Source organism: Ahaetulla prasina, chromosome 2 (assembly GCF_028640845.1).
Source record: "Ahaetulla prasina isolate Xishuangbanna chromosome 2, ASM2864084v1, whole genome shotgun sequence".
In the NCBI taxonomy this organism is placed as follows: domain Eukaryota; kingdom Metazoa; phylum Chordata; class Lepidosauria; order Squamata; family Colubridae; genus Ahaetulla; species Ahaetulla prasina.
The window spans coordinates 5,100,512-5,123,477 of record NC_080540.1 but is presented as its reverse complement, the minus strand read 5'-3'; the positions used below and the strand labels follow the sequence as shown (position 1 = coordinate 5,123,477).

Below are 22,966 nucleotides of genomic sequence, written 5' to 3'. Positions count from 1 at the left end.
AAGAATCTCCAGCCCTCTGAGCACCTGGAGGGTTTCTGGAGGGCATTTTTACCTCCAGAGCCAGGTAGACATTCCAGAAAAATATTCCCAACACACCAAATGCACACTTTATATCTCCACTGAGACCTCCACTGAGGTCTCAGTGAGTCAGTATTTTGCAGAGGATTATGGGTGTAGGAATCCTTATTGTGATCCTCCCCAGATCCCCTCCAAAGGAAGAGGGCTAGAGAAGCATGGATATTACGCTCCTTACAGCCCAGAGAGTTCCTGGGGTCTCTTCCTTTCTCTAGATTTCCTGCTTTGGGGGCAAAGAGAGCCTCACCAGGATCCAATGTTTCCTCCAGAGCTTTAGGGGGACGGATGGACCAGTTGAGTGTCTGCCTGCCTTCTTCCACCCTGGGAAGATGGAGGAGGCCCATCAGGAAGCGCCTCCCCTTCCCCTCATATTCCTCCCCCCTCCCGGCCCCCCACCAAGGGTGAATCCTGCTGGGACTGACAGTTCCCCATCTCTCCTCTAGGGGGCATCTTCCGGTATCCTCTTGCAACAGGTTTCCCGCCCCTCCTCTGAAAACCGTGGCTCCATCCTCTAGCAGCTGCTGGGAACCATGGACCCTGGACTCCCAAACAGCCTTCCTCCTCCTCCTCCTCCCCACAGTCCATCCCCTGACCCGGTGGAGGTCCGAGAGCCACTTCCTCAACCCACTTTGGCTGCACAGATGGCACAATCTGACTGCCATCCAGTGGTGAAATCCAAATTTTTTTATTACCGGTTCTGTGGGCATAGGGTGGGCTTGGTGGGCATGGCTTGTGGGCGTGGCAAGGGAAGGATACTGCAAAATCTCCATTTCCACCTCATTCCTGGGGGAAGGATACTGCAAAATCTCCATTTCCACCTCATTCCTGGGGGAAGGATATTGCAAAATGGACCAGCCAGAGGTGGTATTTGCTGGTTCTCGGAACTGCTCAAAATTTCTGCTACCGGTTCTCCAGAACCTGTCAGAACCTGCTGGATTTCATCCCTACTGCCATCTTGTCTGTACTGAGCCACCCAGTCCATCTCCTGAAAAAGGGCCTCTTGATTATTTTAACAAATACTTTTATCAGCATTATATACACAGAAAGTTAGTAGAAGTATTTGTGTATGAATATATGAAAAAGACAATGAAAAAAATTCTTCCAAAAATATAAAAGGAAAAAGAAACTTTCCCTCTTCATCCTCAGCCAGCAGATTCATAACATAACATAACATAACATAACATAACATAACAACATAACATAACATAACATAACATAACATAACATAACATAACATAACATAACATAACATCAGAGTTGAAGGGACCTTGAGGCCTCTAGTCCAACCCCTGCCTAGGCAGGAACCCTACACCATCTCAGTCAGATGGTTATCCAACATTTTCTTAAAAATTTCCAGTGTTGGAGCATTCACAACTTCTGCAGGCAAGTCGCTCCACTTATTAATTGTTCTAACTGTCAGGAAATTTCTCCTTAGTTCTAAGTTGCTTCTTTCTTTGATCAGTTTCCACCCATTGCTTCTTGTTCTACCCTCAGGTGCTTTGGAGAACAGCCCGACTCCCTCTTCTTTGTGGCAACCCCTGAGATATTGGAACACAGCTATCATGTCTCCCCTAGTTCTTCTTTTTATTAAACTAGACATACCCAGTTCCTGCAATCGTTCTTCATATGTTTTAGCCTTCAGTCCTCTAATCATCTTTGTTGCTCTTCTCTGCACTCTTTCTAGAGTCTCAACATCTTTTTTACATCGTGGAGACCAAAACTGGATGCAATATTCCAAGTGTGGCCTTACCAAGGCATTATAAAGTGGCACTAACACTTCACGTGATCTTGATTTTATCCCTCTGTTTATGCTGCCCAGAACTGTGTTGGCTTTTTTAGCAGCTGCTGCACACTGCTGGCTCAAATCTAAATGGTTATCCACTAGGACTCCAAGATCCCTCTCACAGGTACTACTATTGAGCAAGGTACCACATATACGGTACCGGTGCATTTTGTTCTTTTTGCCTAAATGTAGAATCTTACTTTTTTCACTGTTGAATTTCATTTTGTTAGATAGCGCCCAATGTTCAAGTCTGTCAAGATCCTTCTGTAACTTGAGCCTATCTTCTGGAGTGTTGGTTATTCCTGTCAGCTTGGTGTCATCTGCAAATTTGATGAGTTCCCCATCTATCCCCTCGTCCAAGTCATGGATGAAGATGTTGAAGAGTACTGGGCCTAAAACAGAGCCTTGGGGTACTCCACTGCATACTTCAACAACAAAACTTTATCACTGAATAAACAACCAGATTCATTCCACTCTTCACCCTTTTCTCCTCTTTAAATTTTCACTTCACATTGATCAACAAAGGCTAGTAAAAATTAAGAGAAATACCTGGTTCCTTGACTTATGACTGAAGGGACTTATGACAGGCGGAAATCCATTCCAAGTTGTGGTCATAGGTCAAGGACGTCCTGTAGTCTGCAAAACATTTTATCAACTCCCCACATTCTTATAACTCTTTTGTGTAATCACTCCGGTAAGCTGATAATGCGGCTTTGCGAGTAACATATTCTCACACTCCAAACATTTACGCCCTTTTGCCTCATTGTCTATTCTGTGATGTTATTTATCTCTGCTAAGGACTTTTTGATGCCTTTTTAGTTTTGATTTTCTATGAAAAGGTTTCTCACACTCTGTGCACTTGTGAGGCTACTCTCCTGTGTGACTTCGGGTGTGAACGCGAAGTGTTGAAGGATGGGAAAAACATTTCCCACACTCCAAACATTTATAGGGTTTCTCTCCAGTGTGGATATGCTGATGGTTCACAAGAGAATCTTTCCGAAAAAAACATTTATCGCACTCTGAGCATTTGTGGGGTTTCTCTCCTGTATGGATTCGGCTGTGATTTCTAAGGTTACCTGAATGAGCAAATGTTTTCCCACACTCTAAGCATTTGTAATTTTTTTCCCCTGTGTGACTTTTCACATGAGCTCTAAGGGCTGATGAGGTACTATAAAATCTTCCACATTCGTAGCATTGATGTGGCTTCTCCTGTGTTTCTATAATCTCCAAAGTACTTCCTTATAAGCAAACGATTTCCCACATTCTACGCAGCTGAATGGCTTCTCCCCTGTGTGAGTTTTATGATGTCTCCGAAGTCCTCCACGAGAAGCAAAAGATTTTCCACATTCTAGGCAGCTGAATGGCTTCTCTCCCGTGTGGTGACGCTGATGCCTTTTGAGAGTTGCTTTTCGGGAGAAGCATTTCCCACATTCCCCACATTTGTAGGGTTTCTCCCCTGTGTGGATTCTCTGATGAACCTGAACATGGGATGGTGAAAGAAAACTTTTCCCACACTCCCCACATTTATGGGGTAGATCCCCTTTGTGCCACTTCTGGTGTCTCTGAAGGTCCCCAGAATACATAAATCGGATCTCACATTCTGGGCATTCATAGGGTCTCTCTCCGGTGTGGAGCCTCTGATGTTGCAGCAAGTTTGATTTCAAGGTAAAACATTTCCCACATTCTGGGCACTTTTCGTTTTTCTCCCCTGTGTGTGTTTTCTGATGTTTCCGAAGAGTTGAGCTCTCAGTGAAACATTTTCCACACTCAAAGCATTTGTAAGGTTTGATTCCTGCATGATACTTCTCATGGAGCCCAAGACTTGAGTTCCGAGAAAAGCTCTTCCCACATTCCCAACATTTATACGGTTTCTCCCCTGTGTGAATTCTCTCGTGGTTTATGAGATGGGCTTTTCTACGGAAAAATTTCCCACATTCCAGACATTGATACAGTTTCTCTCCAGTGTGGATTTTCTGATGTGTAAGAAGGTATGACTTTCGACCAAAGCATAAATCACATTCCTCACATTTATAGGTCTTCAGTCTGGAGGAGCTTCTGAGATCTTTGTTTTTCCAGAGGTTTTTCACCCTCCAAACCTTCACTGGATCCACTTCCCACATGGACCTTCCTGTGGGTCAGAATGAGGGACTGGAGAGTAAAGGATTTCCCACACTCTGAGCATTCATGGGGTTTTTGGTCATTTTGTGGAGTGCTGCTTGTGTCTGACGGGGGATCCAAGAGCTTCCCAGGCTCCATGCTTCCTCTTGGCTGCTGCCTTGCTTTGATTTTCTACTATCTGTTGACAGGTTGACTTGCAGGTAAATCTGGTCGTAATCTTTTATCCGCTGTTGGAAGGAAACACAAGCAGAGAAGAGAATTTCCTTTCCAGAAATGTAGAGAGTCACAAAATCTCTAGGAGGAAAACATTTATGTTGTTGTGGTCATTAAGGAATTTTTTGGGGGTCATTAAGTGAATGGAGACCCAGAGAAGAAGTGGAGGGGTGCCTGAAGGGGGTGGGGGATATCCTAGAAGTCCAGCACAGGCCACGCAGTGGGGTACAAAGCTGCAGCCGCCCCAGAAGCCTCAGTCGCCCCATCTGGGCCCTGCAATGGGGCAGAAATGCCATGATGGTGCCTTAAGTGGAGGCCTGGGGCCTTCAGCTATTTCAGCCATCAGCCACTGACCTCAGGCCTGGACTTCAGCCCCTGTCACTGCTTCCACCCAGAAATGTGTCCTTAACCCCCAGGCAGGATTAAGGCCTTTGCAGCCTTGTGCTATTCTCCAAGCCGCGTGTCCCAAAGCTCCTCTAAGCTTCTCCAGGACTCCCTCAAGTCAAATAGGGCTGTGCTGGGACTCCGATGGCCTCCTCTGCCCTCTGCCCCTCCTTCCACGAGACAAAGTCATGCTTCTTTCCTACGACTTCATCCACTCAATGACCAGTGAAATCATTACACTAATTGAGTAAAGACATCATGTGATACCTCACATAATGGCCACTTTGCTAAACAAGTGAGATTCCAATTCCATTTGTAGTCATAAGTCGAAGACTACCTACAGGCAACCCATAAGATTAAGGCACCACAGAAGCCAAAGAGGAGGAAAGAGAGTTGAGGTTAGTGTAAACAACCCGTTTCTTCTCCCCTTTTCTTGCTTTTTCTGATTATTCCACTTATGAGCTCCATCCCATCATGACTGGTTGATCCTGGCTTCCTCATGACACGTTTCCTCTCCCTGCATGGATCCGTTTCACAGCTCAGTCTCTTCCTCTTGGGAAGACCATGCAACTCTCCTTTGTGCTATATATTTATTTGCGGTTTAAATTTATTTGCCACCCATCTCTGCGAGGGGCTCCTCCAGGGGTCTTATGAGAGTAAAAACGGAGAAAGGAATATAAGTGTAAAAACAACAGTACCAAGTAATGAAATGAGAAGCCATGGGACACACAATGAAGGTACAGTAATGTCAAATGAAAATGGAGGGTGAGTGAAGCAGTGAATGCTGGAGGAAATAGGCTTGGCTATCAGTCTAGTAGCCCCCTCCTCTCTACCTGCCCCACAGGGGTCCTTCAGTAGGAAGGGCCACACCTGCCTTGGGCAGGAAGGGAGGGGGACGGAGCAGCTGCTGCCTTCTCCATCAAGGGTTTCCCTCCGGGGCCACATCTGGCTTCTTCCACAAACCACAAATTTAGCATAAGACACAGGACTGGCTGAATTGAGGTCATCCCTCTGCATTTCCTACCCGGATGGGAGAGAGGCCGGCCGATTCCCTGGGCCACCCCAGGCTGCTTGTCTGATGCCCTGAGCACAACCAGGTCCAACCAAAAAGCTTTCTATATTAGAAGGGGAAGTTCAGTCAGGCCACCCTAAAAGAGACTGGATCCTAGAAGATCAGGCAGGAAAAGAGGAGGGGGAATGGCTCTGATTTGGCATTTCTTCCTTCTCCAGGAGAGCCTGCACAGGCATCATTGCTGATCAGAGAAAATAAAGCTACATAGAGCTTCTCAAAATTGAAACAAACGATCCTGTTTGTTATCCCAACTGGCCCCAAAAGCAATAGAAGAAAAAATAGATAAACCAACAATCTGTGACATGGCTTAATCCTGGGATAAACTTGATCCTACATTTTCTGAAAGGGTCGGGTGGGGTGGCTCAGTGAATAGCTTCAGAAGGAAAAGACCCAAATAAAGATCCCCAATAAAAGATCTAGAGAATTTCAATTAAAATTTAAGCTATAGGAGAAGGCCTACTAAACTGTAATCCCCAAGTGCATTGTGGGACAAGGCCTAAACAGGAACAATCTGCGCACATCATAGCTAAAATGGAATCACTGAACCAAGACCCAGTTTGGGCCGAGAGAACATTTCCCCATGAAAGAATAGAATAGAATAGAATAGAATAGAATAGAATAGAATAGAATAGAATAGAATTTTTATTGGCCAAGTGTGATTGGACACAGAAGGAATTTGTCTTGGTGCATATGCTCTCAGCGTACATAAAAGATACATTCATCAAGAATCATAAGGTACAACACTTAATGATAGTCATAGGGTGCAAATAAGCAATCAGGAAACAATCAATATCAATATTAATGGTAAGGATACAAGCAACAAAGTTATAAATGGAAGGAGATGGGTGATGGGAACGATGAGAAGATTAATAGGAGTCCAGATTTAGTAGATAGTTTGACAGTGTTGACAGAACCAGATGAAGGCTGGGCGGGGGTGGGGGGGCGGCAGCCGAACCTCCACTTGAGTCCCCAGGCAGCCTCTTTTGGATTCAGGGCTCCATCCACTCAGCAGATGCGATTCCCCCACTCCTGGCCTTCTGCCCAGGGTCCACCTCCAACTCAACCAAGAGTGGCTTCTTACAACTAATATTGATTAAACAAATTATGCCTTCACTCTGCACCTTGAAAGAAAAACCCAATTTTATCTCATTGCTACTTAAAGATTTTAAAAAGGCTTATTTTCCAAACCAAGTTTCATTGACTCACCTTTATAGTTACAGCTAAGAGGTCTCTGTTAGCTTTCTGAGTCAAGGCCAGGGATGACCCTAACTGCTGACCAGTTTGATTTCTCCTTAATTGATTGGCTCTTTGTGCAGGAAGCTGCTTCTCCAACCAGGCCAAGATTTCCAAATTTTTAAGAATGGATCCTGATCAAAATGTTGTGGCTTCTGATCCAAAAACGCCCCTTTCTCCTCTCTGGAGTTCACGGCCACATCCACTCTGGTCTCCTGCAAAGAGAAATGAAAAATGCTCAGATGCCGACAGCAACGCTGAGCTTAATCTATAAATGACCTGGAAGAAGGAGGAAAAAAGTAGGATTCTTTGTTGAGGACACAAAATAACAAGAGATAGAATCGAGATTCAAGAAGATTCTTTATGGGCCAAAATGGAAGAAACCAGCAGGATGAAGTCCAACAGTTGTGAATAGGAAAACTCAAAGGAAGACAAGGGAGATCAGAAAAGGGCTCATTTTTCCTGTTTTTTTTGGAGGCTGCAGGAGCACCTAGATTCCAGGCTTCCTGAGACCCAAAGCTACTCCGTTTTAAAATCACGCAAGACAACCCTCTGGCCATCAGCTTGTTCTAGGACCTGCTCAGATCATCAGCCTCCAAACTTACGTTTGTGGATTCTAAAACATCCACCATGGAGGCGATGCCACATCCCAGCCTCCCCATTGCAAGGAGGTCAGTCTGTGTTAACTCCACCTTGCATATCTTAAAAAGAAACCTCTTGAAGCTCCGTTTACTCCATTTTTGCAACTGCACTTGAGGGAAACGGATGTTCAGAAGCTTCCTGTTCAAACGGACCACAGAGAGACTTTCTGAAAGTAACCTCCCCAAAGTTCCTGCCCGGATCCACCCGAAATCCCCCGGGGAGCCTTGGCCGGGCGAGGAGGGGGCAGATCCGGGGACGGAGCCCCTTTGCCCCCCTGGAGGGGAGAGAGGGATCCGTTCCCTGCAGGCAACGCCAGACTGGATCTCTGCAAGGAAATCCTGCGAGCCGGAAGAGCGGGATCCGCTGCTCCCTTCCTCCTGGTGAGAGAGGATCTCCTGGGAGGAGGCGCGGCTTGGAGGCTGGAGGGAGAACGGCCCCTCCTGCTCCGAGCGGAAGCCAGAAGAGTCTCCCGAGGGATCGCCGGGCGAAGCGGGAACCTCGGATGGAAGCGGAGATCCAGAAAGTGGAGGAAAGCCTTCTACTCTCCTCTCAAGCTCCGTCCCCGACTTGAAGCCCCGCCTCCCTCTATTCTCCTCCCAGCCAGGACCACGTGAAACCTCCTCCGTTCCTCCGATGGGCGGTTCCTCCGCCCATGGGAAGAGTGTCCCTCTCTGCAGGCTGGAAGCGGGATTTCCTAATCCCCAGCGACGCCAAGACAGGCAGGAGGAATGTTTGGGGGAGGAACCCAGATCTCCTCCTTCTTCCCACGGAGGCAACACAACCCAAGAGCCACTGCGAAATGGAAATGATTTTTTTATTTTTATTTATTGATATCCGCCTTTATTATTTTTACAAATAACATAACACACAGTGAATGTATCCCACACATCTTCCTTTATCTAATTGCCTCACAACAGCCCTGTGAGGTGTTTTAGGCTGAGAAAGTGACTAGCCCAAGGTCACCCAAGCTGGCTTTCACGGCCAAGGCAGGACAGGAACCCATGGCCTCAGGCTTTCTAATGCAGGGCCTCAACCACTAGGCAGAATAGAATAGAATAGAATAGAATAGAATAGAATAGAATAGAATAGAATAGAATAGAATAGAATAGAATAGAATAGAATGGAATTTTTTATTGGCCAAGTGTGATTTGACACACAAGGAATGTGTCTTGGTGCATACGCTCTCAGTGTACATAAAAGAAAAGTTCATCAAGAATTCTATCCAATAAATATTGGATGTCGTGGGTGTTGATGGGGAATGGTCATCTTTTATGATGGGGGGACTTCAGTTCCTAGAATTCAAATCAGAAGCCTCTCTTGAGGGATCCAGCGCAAATCCTCGCCAGGCGAAGGAAAGGTGGAGATCCAGCCAGTGGGAGGGGAGAGGTGGGGCGGAGCATCTGGCTTTATCTCAGGCTCCACCTACTTGAATCCCCGCCCCTTCTCCTTCCCCCTCCTGCTTTCAGCTAGGTCTAGGACCTTGTGTTCCGGAAACCCTTTGTGCGTTTGTGTGATTGTGTGTTTGTGTCTGTGGGCACGCTGGAAGCTGAAGTGCTGCAGATGCCCTGAAAGCAGGAGTGAAATGCTCAGCACAGCTGTAATCGTCTGGAACCTTTTTTTTTTTTTTTGCTTTTTTAAAGCATTTTTTTTACTATGGTTCGGGAGAATAGGTAGGAAAAAATGCTTTAAAAAGTAAAAAAAAAAAAAGGCCATGCCCACCCAGTAACATGACCCACCACCAAGCCAAGCTCACAGAACCGGTAGCAAAAAATTTTGCATTTCACCACTGCCTGAAAGAGTTGAGCAAAAAGGCCCCATAAGAGTTGAAGAGTTCTTGGGGCTCCCAGAGGTTGGTTGTTGCCCTGATGATGTTACCTAGTTGGGTAATGAGACGTCTCCGGAGAAACACCAAGGACCCCCTCCCCCATTTCCACCCTGAGCTCTTCTCCCTGATTGATTCTAAGGCTCCTGGTGTTTCTGGAGCTGGAGAAGAGGGGAGGGGATCCTGACCCAGAGGAAGAGCTGCTCTGAGGGGAACTCAGTTTCCTCTCCAGTTAGGTGCACCTCTTCCCTGGTGCTACAGTGGGATCCACTTCTGGGGATCCAGGTGTCCTCATCAAGGGGCTCACAAGGGGCAGGAAGATGACAGCAGCTGTGGCTTTTCTCGCGGCCAGTGGGCTCGCCACGAGAGGGTCCAGGCAGTCCCCGCGCCGGACGGAGTGAGAACGAAGACACAGAGTCCAATTCTCCTCGGGGTGAGCGAGCCTCGAGCTAGCCCAAGACACTCTTTTATTGAGGTTAGGGGTGGGTTACAGAGATTCAGAAGGCAAGCATGTGATCCTGATTAGCCATACATAAATTGACACATTGGGTTGGAATATACATATATGGCAATTTGTTTGCAAGCACATCTGAGTAAGATGAATATTCTATGTGTGCAAAGCAGTTTTCATATCATGTCCGGTGTTCTGACAAGAATCTACATCTTACAAGTTTTTATTGCTTATCTTAAAGATTATTTGGCTAATGCAAAGCAGAATTACTTGACCATTGCCATAATGATTCCCAACAAGCAGCCCTCCTGAATTAGCCGGCTGATCCCAGCGACATTTCTATGGGATCAAGAGGAAGAGACCACTTCCCAAGTAAAACAGCTAAGAAAACATTGTGCAGCTTAGGCTGGGAGGAGATGCCATTTAAAGGATTAACAGAGGTCATCTAGTCCAACCCCTGCCCAAGCAGGAGACCTTACATCTGCCTCTACCTAGGATCGAACTCACAACCTCCTGATTGTGAGGCAAGAGCTCCATGGAGAGAATTATCCAGGGTTAAAGGCAAGTGATGAGTTAAAGTGGGTCTCATTTAGTGAAGCCAATGAATCCCACAGAAACCTTGCATTAAATTTAAACTCTGAACTGATATCTCTAGGAAAATTCGGTAATTGGTTCCAGATTGACAGAAATAAGTAAGAACATTTAATGTAACATGGTATATGAATACTGATAAAATATCACAGTAAGAGAATAACAAGAATATCCATAAAGGAATTTAAATACATTCTAAATTAACAGGTTAACAGAGTTGGAAGGGATCTTATAGGTCATCTAGTCCAACCCCCCCCGCCCCCCCCCAAGCAGGAGACGCTACACCATTTATGACAGGTCAAATTAAAAAGATGACAAGCTTTCTTTAATATCAATAGGCCAGGGAGCTTTTTTCTCACTGTACCACAATTATGACCTGCTTTTGTGGTTTTGTTTTAAAAGATTTCAGGATAAAACCTTTTCTATGCCAGAAAGATTTCTAGGGGCCTTCTCTGAGGGGATTCACAAATGCAGGACAACAATTGTCTCATTTCAAGGAACAGATTTTCCACACGCCAAGCGTGGATGTGGTTTCTCACCCAGGAAGAATCTCCAGCCCTCTGAGCACCTGGAGGGTTTCTGGAGGGCATTTTTACCTCCAGAGCCAGGTAGACATTCCAGAAAAATATTCCCAACACACCAAATGCACACTTTATATCTCCACTGAGACCTCCACTGAGGTCTCAGTGGAGTCAGTATTTTGCAGAGGATTATGGGTGTAGGAATCCTTATTGTGATCCCCTCCCCAGATCCCCCCTCCAAAGGAAGAGGGCTAGAGAAGCATGGATATTACGTTCCTTACAGCCCAGAGAGTTCCTGGGGGTCTCTTCCTTTCTCTCGTATTTCCTGCCGCTTTGGGGGGCAAAGAGGCCCCACCAGGATCCAATGTTTCCTCCAGAGCTTTAGGGGGACGGATGGACCAGTTGAGTGTCTGCCTGCCTTCTTCCACCCTGGGAAGATGGAGGAGGCCCATCAGGAAGCGCCTCCCCTTCCCCTCATATTCCTCCCCCCTCCAGGCCCCCCACCAAGGGTGAATCCTGCTGGGACTGACAGTTCCCCATCTCTCCTCTAGGGGGCATCTTCCGGTATCCTCTTGCAACAGGTTTCCCGCCCCTCCTCTGAAAACCGTGGCTCCATCCTCTAGCAGCTGCTGGGAACCATGGACCCTGGACTCCCAAACAGCCTTCCTCCTCCTCCTCCTCCCCACAGTCCATCCCCTGACCCGGTGGAGGTCCGAGAGCCACTTCCTCAACCCACTTTGGCTGCACAGATGGCACAATCTGACTGCCATCCAGTGGTGAAATCCAAATTTTTTTATTACCGGTTCTGTGGGCATAGGGTGGGCTTGGTGGGCATGGCTTGTGGGCGTGGCAAGGGAAGGATACTGCAAAATCTCATTTCCACCTCATTCCTGGGGGAAGGATACTGCAAAATCTCCATTTCCACCTCATTCCTGGGGGAAGGATATTGCAAAATGGACCAGCCAGAGGTGGTATTTGCTGGTTCTCGGAACTGCTCAAAATTTCTGCTACCGGTTCTCCAGAACCTGTCAGAACCTGCTGGATTTCATCCCTACTGCCATCTTGTCTGTACTGAGCCACCCAGTCCATCTCCTGAAAAAGGGCCTCTTGATTATTTTAACAAATACTTTTATCAGCATTATATACACAGAAAGTTAGTAGAAGTATTTGTGTATGAATATATGAAAAAGACAATGAAAAAAATTCTTCCAAAAATATAAAAGGAAAAAGAAACTTTCCCTCTTCATCCTCAGCCAGCAGATTCATAACATAACATAACATAACATAACATAACATAACAACATAACATAACATAACATAACATAAGTTGGAAGGGACCTTGGAGGCCTTCTAGTCCAACCCCTGCCTAGGCAGGAACCCTACACCATCTCAGTCAGATGGTTATCCAACATTTTCTTAAAAATTTCCAGTGTTGGAGCATTCACAACTTCTGCAGGCAAGTCGTTCCACTTATTAATTGTTCTAACTGTCAGGAAATTTCTCCTTAGTTCTAAGTTGCTTCTTTCTTTGATCAGTTTCCACCCATTGCTTCTTGTTCTACCCTCAGGTGCTTTGGAGAACAGCCCGACTCCCTCTTCTTTGTGGCAACCCCTGAGATATTGGAACACAGCTATCATGTCTCCCCTAGTCCTTCTTTTCGTTAAACTAGACATACCCAGTTCCTGCAACCGTTCTTCATATGTTTTATCCTCCAGTCCCCTAATCATCTTTGTTGCTCTTCTCTGCACTCTTTCTAGAGTCTCAACATCTTTTTTACATCGTGGCGACCAAAACTGGATGCAATATTCCAAGTGTGGCCTTACCAAGGCATTATAAAGTGGCACTAACACTTCACGTGATCTTGATTCTATCCTCTGTTTATGCAGCCCAGAACTGTGTTGGCTTTTTAACAGCTGCTGCACACTGCTGGCTCATATCTAAATGGTTATCCACTAGGACTCCAAGATCCCTCTCACAGGTACTACTATTGAGCAAGGTACCACATATACGGTACTGGTGCATTTTGTTTTGGCCTAAATGTAGAACCTTACTTTTTCACTGTTGAATTTCATTTTGTTAGATAGCGCCCAATGTTCAAGTCTGTCAAGATCTTTCTGTAACTTGAGCCTATCTTCTGGAGTGTTGGCTATTCCTGCCAGCTTGGTGTCATCTGCAAATTTGATGAGTTCCCCATCTATCCCCTCGTCCAAGTCATTGATGAAGATGTTGAAGAGTACTGGGCCTAAAACAGAGCCTTGGGGTACTCCACTGCATACTTCAACAACAAAACTTTATCACTGAATAAACAACCAGATTCATTCCACTCTTCACCCTTTTCTCCTCTTTAAATTTTCACTTCACATTGATCAACAAAGGCTAGTAAAAATTAAGAGAAATACCTGGTTCCTTGCCAAGTTGTGGTCATAGGTCAAGGACGTCCTGTAGTCTGCAAAACATTTTATCAACTCCCCACATTCTTATAACTCTTTTGTGTAATCACTCCGGTAAGCTGATAATGCGGCTTTGCGAGTAACATATTCTCACACTCCAAACATTTACGCCCTTTTGCCTCATTGTCTATTCTGTGATGTTATTTATCTCTGCTAAGGACTTTTTGATGCCTTTTTAGTTTTGATTTTCTATGAAAAGGTTTCTCACACTCTGTGCACTTGTGAGGCTACTCTCCTGTGTGACTTCGGGTGTGAACGCGAAGTGTTGAAGGATGGGAAAAACATTTCCCACACTCCAAACATTTATAGGGTTTTCTCCAGTGTGGATATGCTGATGTTCACAAGAGATCTTTCCGAAAAACATTTTATCACACTCTGAGCATTTGTAGGGTTCTCTCCTGTATGGATTCGCTGTGATTTCTATAAGGTGAAATGAATGAGCAAATGTTCTCCCACAGTCTAAACATTTGTAGTTTTTTCCTGTGTGAATTTTCACATGAGCTCTAAGGGCTGATGAGGTACTATAAAATCTTCCACATCGTAGCATTGATGTGGCTTCTCTCCTGTGTGGGTTTTATGATGTCTCAAAGGTCTCCCTTTTAGTGAAACATTTTCCACATTCTCATGCAGCTGTATGGCTTCTCTCCTGTGTGGAGCCTCTGATGCCTTCCAAGGTGTTGTTTTGGGAAAAAGCATTTCCACATTCCCACATTTGTAGGGTTTCTCCCTGTGGATTCTCTGATGAATCTGAAGCTTGGCAGTGAAAAAAACTTTTCCACACTCCCACATTATGGGGTTTCCCCTTTGTGCCACTTCTGGTGTCTCTGAAGTTCAGAATACATAAATCGTCTCACATTCTGGGCATTCATAGGGTTTCTCTCCGTGTGAAGCCTCTGATGTTGCACCAGGTTTGATTTCGGTAAAACATTTCCCACATTCTGGGCACTTTTCGCTTTTCTCCCTGTGTGTGTTTTCTGACTCGAAGATTGAACTCTGGTGAAACATTTTCCACACTCAAAGCATTTGTAAGGTTTGATTCCTGCATGATACTTCTCATGGAGCCCAAGACTTGAGTTCCGAGAAAAGCTCTTCCCACATTCCCAACATTTATACGGTTTCTCCCCTGTGTGAATTCTCTCGTGGTTTATGAGATGGGCTTTTCTACGGAAAAATTTCCCACATTCCAGACATTGATACAGTTTCTCTCCAGTGTGGATTTTCTGATGTGTAAGAAGGTATGACTTTCGACCAAAGCATAAATCACATTCCTCACATTTATAGGTCTTCAGTCTGGAGGAGCTTCTGAGATCTTTGGCATCTTTTCCAGAGGATTTCTCGCCCTCCAAACCTTCACTGGATCCACTTCCCACATGGACCTTCCTGTGGGTCAGAAGGAGGGACTGGAGAGTAAAGGATTTCCCACACTCTGAGCATTCATGGGGTTTTTGGTCATTTTGTGGAGTGCTGCTTGTGTCTGACGGGGGATCCAAGAGCTTCCCAGGCTCCATGCTTCCTCTTGGCTGCTGCCTTGCTTTGATTTTCTACTATCTGTTGACAGGTTGACTTGCAGGTAAATCTGGTCGTAATCTTTTATCCGCTGTTGGAAGGAAACACAAGCAGAGAAGAGAATTTCCTTTCCAGAAATTTAGAGTCACAAAATCTCTAGGAGGAAAACATTTATGTTGTTGGGGTCATTAAGGAATTTTTTGGGGGTTATTAAGTGAATGGAGACCCAGAGAAGTGGAGGTGCCTGAAGGGGTGGGGGACACCCTGGAAGTTCAGCACAGGCCACGAGTGGGGTACAAAGCTGCAGCCCCCAGAAGCCTCAGTCGCCCATCTGGGCCCTGCAATGGGGCAGAAATGCCATGATGGTGCCTTAAGTGAGGCCTGGGGCCTTCAGCCATTTCAGCCATCAGCCACTGACCCCAGGCCTGGACTTCAGCCTCTGTCACTGCTGCCACCCAGAAATGTGTCCTTAACCCCTAGGCAGTATTAAGGCCTTTGCAGCCTTCTGCCATTCTCCAAGCCGCGTGTTCCACGTTTCCAAGCAACATGTCCCAAAGCTTCTGAGCTTCTCCAGGACCTCCTCAAGTCAAATAGGGCTGTGCTGGGACTCCAATGGCCTCCCCTGCCCTCTGCCCCCCCTCCCCCCTCCCCCGAAACAAAGCCGTGCTTCTTATCTGAGATTTCATCCACTCAACGACCAGTGAAATCATTACACTAATTGAGTAAAGACATCATGTGATACCTCACATAATGGCCATTTTGCTAAACAAGTGAGATTCCAATTCCATTTGTAGTCATAAGTCAAGGACTACCTAAAGGCAACCCAAAAGATTAAGGCATCACAGAAGCCAAAGAGGAGGAAAGAGAGTTGAGGTTAGTGTAAACAACCCATTTCTTCTCCCCTTTTCTTGCTTTTTCTGATTATTCCACTTATGAGCTCCATCCCATCATGACTAGTTGATCCTGGCTTCCTCATGACACGTTTCCTCTCCCTGCATGGATCCGTTTTACAGCTCAGTCTCTTCCTCTTGGGAAGACCATGCAAGTCTCCTTTGTGCAGTTTATTTATTTGCGGTTTAAATTTATTTGCCACCCATCTCACCGAGGGGCTCCTCCAGGGGTCTTATGAGAGTAAAAAGGGAGAAAGGAATATAAGTGTAAAAACAACAGTACCAAGTAATGAAATGAGAAGCCATGGGACACACAATGAAGGTACAGTAATGTCAAAGGAAAAATGGAGGGTGGGTGAAGCAGTGAGTGCTGGAGAAAATAGGCTTGGCTATTAGTCTAGTAGCCCCCTCCTCTCTACCTGCCCCACAGGGGTCCTTCAGTAGGAAGGGCCACACCTGCCTTGGGCAAGAAGGGAGGGGGACAGAGCAGCTGCTGCCTTCTCCATCAAGAGTTTCCCTCTGGGGCCACATCTGGCTTCTTCCACAAACCACAAATTTAGCATAAGACACAGGACTGGCTGAATTGAGGTCATCCCTCTGCATTTCCTACCCGGATGGGAGAGAGGCCGGCCGATTCCCTGGGCCACCCCAGGCTGCTTGTCTGATGTCCTGAGCACAACCAGGTCCAACCAAAAAGCTTCCTATATTAGAAGGGGAAGTTCAGTCAGGCCACCCTAAAAGAGACTGGATCCCAGAAGATCAGGCAGGAAAAGAGGAGGGGGGAATGGCTTTGATTTGGCGTTTCATCCTTCTCCAGGAGAGCCAGCACAGGATCATTATTAATCAGATAAAATAAAGCTACATAGAGCTTCTCAAAATTGAAATGAATGATCCTGTTTGTTATCCCAACTGGCCCCGAAAGCAATAGAAGAAAAAAATAGATAAACCAACAACCTATGACATGGCTTAATTCTGGGATAAACTTAATCCTACATTTTCTGAAGGGATCGGGTGGGGGGGCTCACTGAACAGCTTCAGAAGGAAAAGACCGAAATAAAGGATCCCCAATAAAAGATCCATAGAATTTCAATTAAAATTTAAACTTTAGGAGAAGGCCTAAGAATCTCCTGCATTGTGGGACAAGGCCTAAACAGGAACAATCTGCACACATCATAGCTAAAATTGAATCACTGAACCAAGACCCAGATTGGGCCCAGAGAACATTTCCCCATGAAAGAATAGAATAGAATAGCACGGAATAGAACAGAATAGAACTTTTGTTGGCCAAGTGTGATTGGACACACAAGGAATTTGGTGCATCCACTCTCAGTGTACATAAAAGAAAAGATACACTCATCAAGAATCATAAGGTACAACACTTGATGATAGTCATAGGGAACAAATAAGCAATCAGGAAACAATCAATAACATTATAAATGGTAAGGATAGAAGCAACAAAGTTTCAGTCATAAGTGGAAGGAGATGGGAACGATGAGAAGATTAATAGGAGTCCAGATTTAGTAGATAGTTTGACAGTGTTGACAGAACCAGATGAAGGCTGGGCGGGGCAGGTCCAACTCCACTTGAGTCCCCAGCCAGACTCTTTTGGCTTCAGGGCTGCATCCACTCAGCAGATGCGACTCTCCCACTCCCTGGCTTTCTGCCCAGGGTCCACCTCCAACTCAACCAAGAGTGGCTTCTACAACTATTATTGATTAAACAAATTATGCCTTAACTCTGCACCTTGAAAGAAAAACCCAATTTTATCGCATTGCCACATAAAGATTTTAAAAAGGCTTATTTTCCAAACCAAGTTTCATTGACTCACCTTTAAAGTTACAGCTAAGAGGTCTCTGTTAGCTTTCTGAGTCAAGGCCAGGGACGACCCTCACTGCTGACCAGTTTGATTTCTCCTTAATCGTCGATTGGCCCTTTGGGCAGGAAGCTGCTTGTCCAAGCGGGCCAAGATTTCCAAATTTTCAAGAATGGATCCTGATCAAAATGTTGTGGCTTCTGATCCAAAAACGCCCCTTTCTCCTCTCTGGAGTTCACGGCCACATCCACTCTGGTCTCCTGCAAAGAGAAATGAAAAAGGCTCAGATGCCGACAGCAACGCTGAGCTTAATCTATAAATGACCTGGAAGAAGGAGGACACAAAATAACAAGAGATAGAATCGAGATTCAAGAAGATTCTTTATGGGCCAAAATGGAAGAAACCAGCAGGATGAAGTCCAACAGCTGTGAATAGGAAAACTCAAAGGAAGACAAGGGAGATCAGAAAAGGGCTCATTTTTCCTGTTTTTTTTGGAGGCTGCAGGAGCACCTAGATTCCAAGCTTCCTGAGACCCAAAGCTACTCCGTTTTAAAATCACGCAAGGCAACCTTCTGGCCATCAGCTTGTTCTAGGACCTGCTCAGGAGATCAGGCTCCAAACTTACGTTTGTGGATTCTAAAACATCCACCACGGAGGCGATGCCACATCCCAGCCTCCCCATTGCAAGGAGGTCAGTCTGTGTTAAATCCACCTTGCATATCTTAAAAAAAAACCTCTTGAAGCTCCGTTTACTCCATTTTTGCAACTGCACTTGAGGGAAACGGATGTTCAGAGGCTTCCTGTTCAAACGGACCACAGAGAGACTTTCTGAAAGTAACCTCCCCAAAGTTCCTGCCCGGATCCACCCGAAATCCCCCGGGGAGCCTTGGCCGGGCGAGGAGGGGGCAGATCCACCCCTCTATTTGCCACACCCCCGCGCCGAAGGGAAAGGAGGGAGTCGCTCCCTGCAGGCAAGGTCAGAGCCGGATCTCCCCGAAGAAACCCCGGCAAGCCGAAGAGCGGGATCCGCAGCTCCCTTCCTCCTGGCGGGGGGAAGATCTCCTGGGAGGAGGGGCGGCCTGGAGGCCGGAGGGAGAGCAGCCCCACCTGATGCGAGAGTAATCCAGAAAACTCTCCCGAGGATCCAGCACCGATTCTCGCCGGGCGAAGCGGGACACGCGGAGGGAAGCGGAGATCCAGGTAATGAGAGCAGAGAGAAGTGGGGGCGGGGCTCCTGCGCTCATCTAGGGCTCCGCCCCCTCGTTGAAGTCCCGCCCCTTAGCAGCCTCTTCTCCTCCCCCTCCCTCCCTCCCTCCCTCCCTTCTCAGTCTCCCCTCCCAGCCAGGAAAGCTGCCCTGTTCCTCCGATGGGCGTCGGTGTCGAGGGTTCCTCTGCCCATGGAAAGAAGGTTCCCTGCACGGTGGAAGCGGGACTGCCCCTCCTGCTCCAGTGTGTTTGTGTGAGCTTGCATGAAGCCCGGCACCGAGAAGCCCCTTTGAGGTTTTTCTCTTGAAGATCTCCGTTCAAAGTGCCAGTAATCTTCAGTTACAATTTTTTTGGTATTTTTTCCTTTTTTGTTGTTCCTTCCTACCTGGATAATAAATACTTATTTTCATTCTCAGGAACTTTTAATTCAGCCGTCTACAGTCAGATCTTACACTGATCTCTAACAGCCATTGGTACAGAGGTTACACGATGACCCTCGATCGTGAGAATGAAAATTGGGTAGGGGTCTCTGAACATGGGTGGGTCTTCTCCCATTCTTTGGTTTCCAAATCCCCAGAGACATCCCCCCCCCCGACAGAGTTTGGGGGAGCAGCCCAGATCTCATGCTTGTTCCCTTAGAGGCAGCACAATACAACAGGGAAACAAGGCTGACAATATTGCCAAGCCATTGCAAAATAGAAATGATTTCCTTTTTCCTTTTTTATTTATATCTGCCTTTTATTATTTTTACAAATAACTGTTTATCAATATCTGGGACAGGGTAAAGCTGGGACTGGAGGACTGGAGTATCTGTGTCTACGAGGGGAGCCTGATCCTTTTGGTTCTCTTGGTTTGGGTTTATGGGTCTGGGTCATAGATCCCATTTGCAGATCTGTCCGTCATAACTGCAAATGGTCTCAGGTTAATAATAATAATAATAATAATAATAATAATAATAATAATAATAATAATAATAATAATAATAATAATAATAATAATGTTTTAATTTGTATACCGCCCTTCTCCCGAAGGACTCAGGGCGGTGAACAGGCAAATAAAATACAAACAGAAACATACACAATATTAAAACAACCCTTAAAAAACTGATTCAATTTGCCAGAAAATTTAAAATAACATTTTACCCCATAAAATTACAGAGGAGGCTCTTGGCAGACGCTGGCTATTCTGCTGCCAGAGCTGATAGTGGCGGCTAATTAAGTCATCGCTCGGACTGAGGCGAGGGGGACAGAACACATCCCTCTCTGCCCAATTTCTCAAAGCAGGACCTCAGCCAGGTCACAGCAGGCTCCCATGCTCAATGGTGAGAGTGGCAGCATCAGGATTTGAACCCAGGACCAGCTGGCTCCCCAAGGGGAGAACCTTCGCCTCCCATTCCTCAACTGCGGTCCCAGGGCTGCTGCACCAGGAAGCCACTTCTGGAGGGAGGGTCTGTCCCACAGAGTCCTTGGTGCTGAAGGAGGGGTGTCTCTCCTGGGGGGGTCTACTGGGGGCTCCTTCGCTCTGGGCTCTTGGGGGGAAGAATGTTTCACCTCTCCAGGAGCTGCTGCTCGGATGGTTTCCAGGGACCCCAGCCCTCCAGGCACTCTCCGTCTCCCCCAACTTGCCTAACTTCTAAAAAAGGCTCCGGACTGGCCACTGCTGGGGGCTTCCTCCCCTGAGCCTGAATCTGAAGGAGCCCCAAAATTCTGGCTTCACTTCACAAAGGTGCTTTTCCCCACAAAAAAAAGGCAAACTGGACTTTCTTGGGTATTCTTTCCCCTTGAAAACATTTCCCTTCTCACCTAAGAAGCTTCTTCAGTTCTGACTGACTGGGAGGGGGAGAAAGGAAGGATTTGTATTGTGTCACAAAGAACAAACCCAGGAGGAGGAGATGCCCATCTGCATCTAAAAAGACATGGGGGGGGGGCTCCTTTGAGGACAGCCACCTCCACCTTCTGGACAGAGAGGAGCCCTGGATGGAAAGAGGGGCCAAATCTTTGCCAAAATGAGCAGCCCTCCCACAACAGAGGGGGGTGGAAAGGACCCCCCCCACCTCCTGTCTACAACAGGGTCCCTTCAGCAGCCCCAGGAAGGCTCCACACCCCTTTGCACCCTGATTCAGCACCAAGTGACTGCAAGGAGTATCAATCCTTCCATCCTCCACCATTCAGTCAGAACGGAAGAAATGTTCCAAGGAAGACCCCCAACAAAATAAAGTTCCAATTCATTAGAGCTGTCACGTTGGCACAGCTGGGAAAACCCAAAACTGAAAAAGCTTCCAGGTTTTCCACACCCAGTTGACAGTTCACAGCCCTGCCCCACACCCACAAGTTCATCACATTTCCTGACAAGAAGCTTCTGAATGAGAAGGAAATATTTTCAAGGGAAAACCAAAAAGTCCAGATCCCTTTTGGAAAAACATCTTAGGACAACCATGACCTGGAGGATGGAGGCTCTTCATAGAGACCCCTGGCTCTACTTTCCCCTTTCTAAACCACAGCAGACTCAGCCTGGACTCAAAAGACCTTGAAGGGGCATGTAGTCCACCCCTCCAGGCACAAAGAGAAAGGGAGATTCCAGTTGAGTGTCTTTGAGGACACAAAATGAAGTTCACACTGCCGTCCGGTCCTGGTATGAAACACCCCAAGCTGCAAGACGCCCCCACAAAAAACCTGAAAATCTTCCCCTTTCACCTTCCAGGGCAGGTGGGGGTCGAAGGGCTGGGAGAACAGAGGATTATGGGTGTAGGAATCCGTATTGTGATCCCCTCCCCAGATTCTCCCCCAAAGGAAGAGGGATAGAGAAGCATGGATATTACGTTCCTTGCAGCCCAGAAAGCTTCTGGGGGTCTCTTCCCATCTCTTGTATTTTGGGGGGCAGAGGCCCCACTGGGATCCATGGTTCCCTCCAGAGCTTTAAGGGGACTGCTGGACCAGTTGAGTGTCTGCCTGCCTTCTTCCACCCTGGGAAGATGGAGGAGGCTCAGGAAGAAGCTCCCCTTCACCTCATTTTCCTCCCCCCTCCAGCCCCCCCCCAAGGGTGGATCCTGCTGGGACCAACAATTTCCCATCTCTCCTCTAGGGGGCATCTTCCGGTAGCCTCTTGCAACAGGTTTCGTGGCTCCAGTGATGAAATGAAAATTTGTTACTACGGTTCTGTGGGTGTGGCTTGGTGGGGGTAATGTGACTTTAACTTTTTTCTTTTAAAAGCATTTTTTCGGCTGAAGAAAAAATGCTTTTTAAAAGAAAAAAAAAACCCTCTAATGATCGTGCAGCTTAGCTGGGCATGGGGGGGGGGGCAGGGATTTTTGCTATTGGTTTTCTGCCATCGCGACCGGGTCGGGCGATCTGGTCTGAAATGGGAGCATTTCACCCCTGCAAGGCTCCCTCCGCTAGTAGCCGCTGGGAACCATGGGCCCTGCACTCTCAAACACCCTTCCATCTCCTCCTCCTCTTCCTCCTCCTCACAGCCCATCTCCTGATCCAGGGGAGGTCCGAGAGCCACTTTCTCAACCCACTTTGGCTGCACCGTATGGCACAATCTGACTGCTATCTTGTCTTTTTTGAGCCACCCAGTCCATCTTCTGAAAAAGGCCCTCTTGGTTATTTTAAAAAATACTTTTATTCAGAATTATATGCACAGAAAGTAAATTAATACCAATATCTCTGTGTGAATATATGAAAAAAACAATGAAAAAAAGGAAAAAAAATCCCTCCAAAGAGGGTAACAGGAAAAAGAAACTTTCCTTCTTCATCCTCAACCAGCAGATTTAACAACAACATTTTATCACTATATAAACCACCAGATTCATTCCACCCTTCACCCTTTTCTTCTCTCTAAATTTTCACTTCTCATTGGTCAAAAAGTCTAGTAAAAATTAAAAGAAATTCCTGGTTCCTTAACTCACGACTGTAGCAACCTATGACCAGAAATCCATTCCACATTGTGGTCGTAAGTCAAGGACCTCCTGTTCTCTGCAAACCATTTTATCTACTCCCACATACTTATAACACTTTTGTGTAATCACTAAGTGACTAATACGGCTTTGTGAGCAAAATATTCTCACATTCCCAACATTTGCACCTTTGCCTCATTGTGTACTCTCTGATGGGATTTGAGGTCCTTCAGAGGAAAAGCTTTTACTTGCACCAAATAATTGTAGGATTTCCATTTTGTCATTGTGTGAAGCTCCTGGT

At 46.4% G+C, this 22,966-nt stretch overlaps 2 protein-coding genes across 11 annotated transcripts in view; one reads left to right on the top strand and one right to left on the bottom strand.

Moving 5' to 3' along the window:
- Nucleotides 1-486: 486 nt before the first annotated feature.
- Nucleotides 487-22,966, bottom strand: part of LOC131192719 (zinc finger protein 260-like) — a 38,561-nt gene continuing 16,081 nt past the window's right edge. The window contains exons 4-6 of one of the 10 annotated variants that reach the window (XR_009153782.1): nt 17,580-17,824; nt 6,852-7,093; nt 3,964-4,203 (exon numbers count right to left, since the gene is read on the bottom strand). The gene's annotated coding sequence lies outside the window, so the exon portion shown is untranslated. Of the gene's footprint in view, nt 852-3,963; nt 4,204-6,261; nt 6,767-6,851; nt 7,094-11,814; nt 11,831-14,402; nt 14,953-16,312; nt 17,495-17,579; nt 17,825-22,966 lie in introns of those variants that run through there. The other 9 variants (XR_009153783.1, XR_009153786.1, XR_009153779.1 and 6 more) reach the window with 9 other exon arrangements.
- Nucleotides 18,195-19,868, top strand: LOC131192824 (EMI domain-containing protein 1-like). The gene is made up of 2 exons (XM_058172374.1): nt 18,195-18,764; nt 18,893-19,868. Exons 1-2 carry the CDS (start codon nt 18,350-18,352, stop codon nt 19,075-19,077), a joined length of 600 nt encoding a protein of 199 aa, XP_058028357.1. The 5' UTR covers nt 18,195-18,349; the 3' UTR covers nt 19,078-19,868.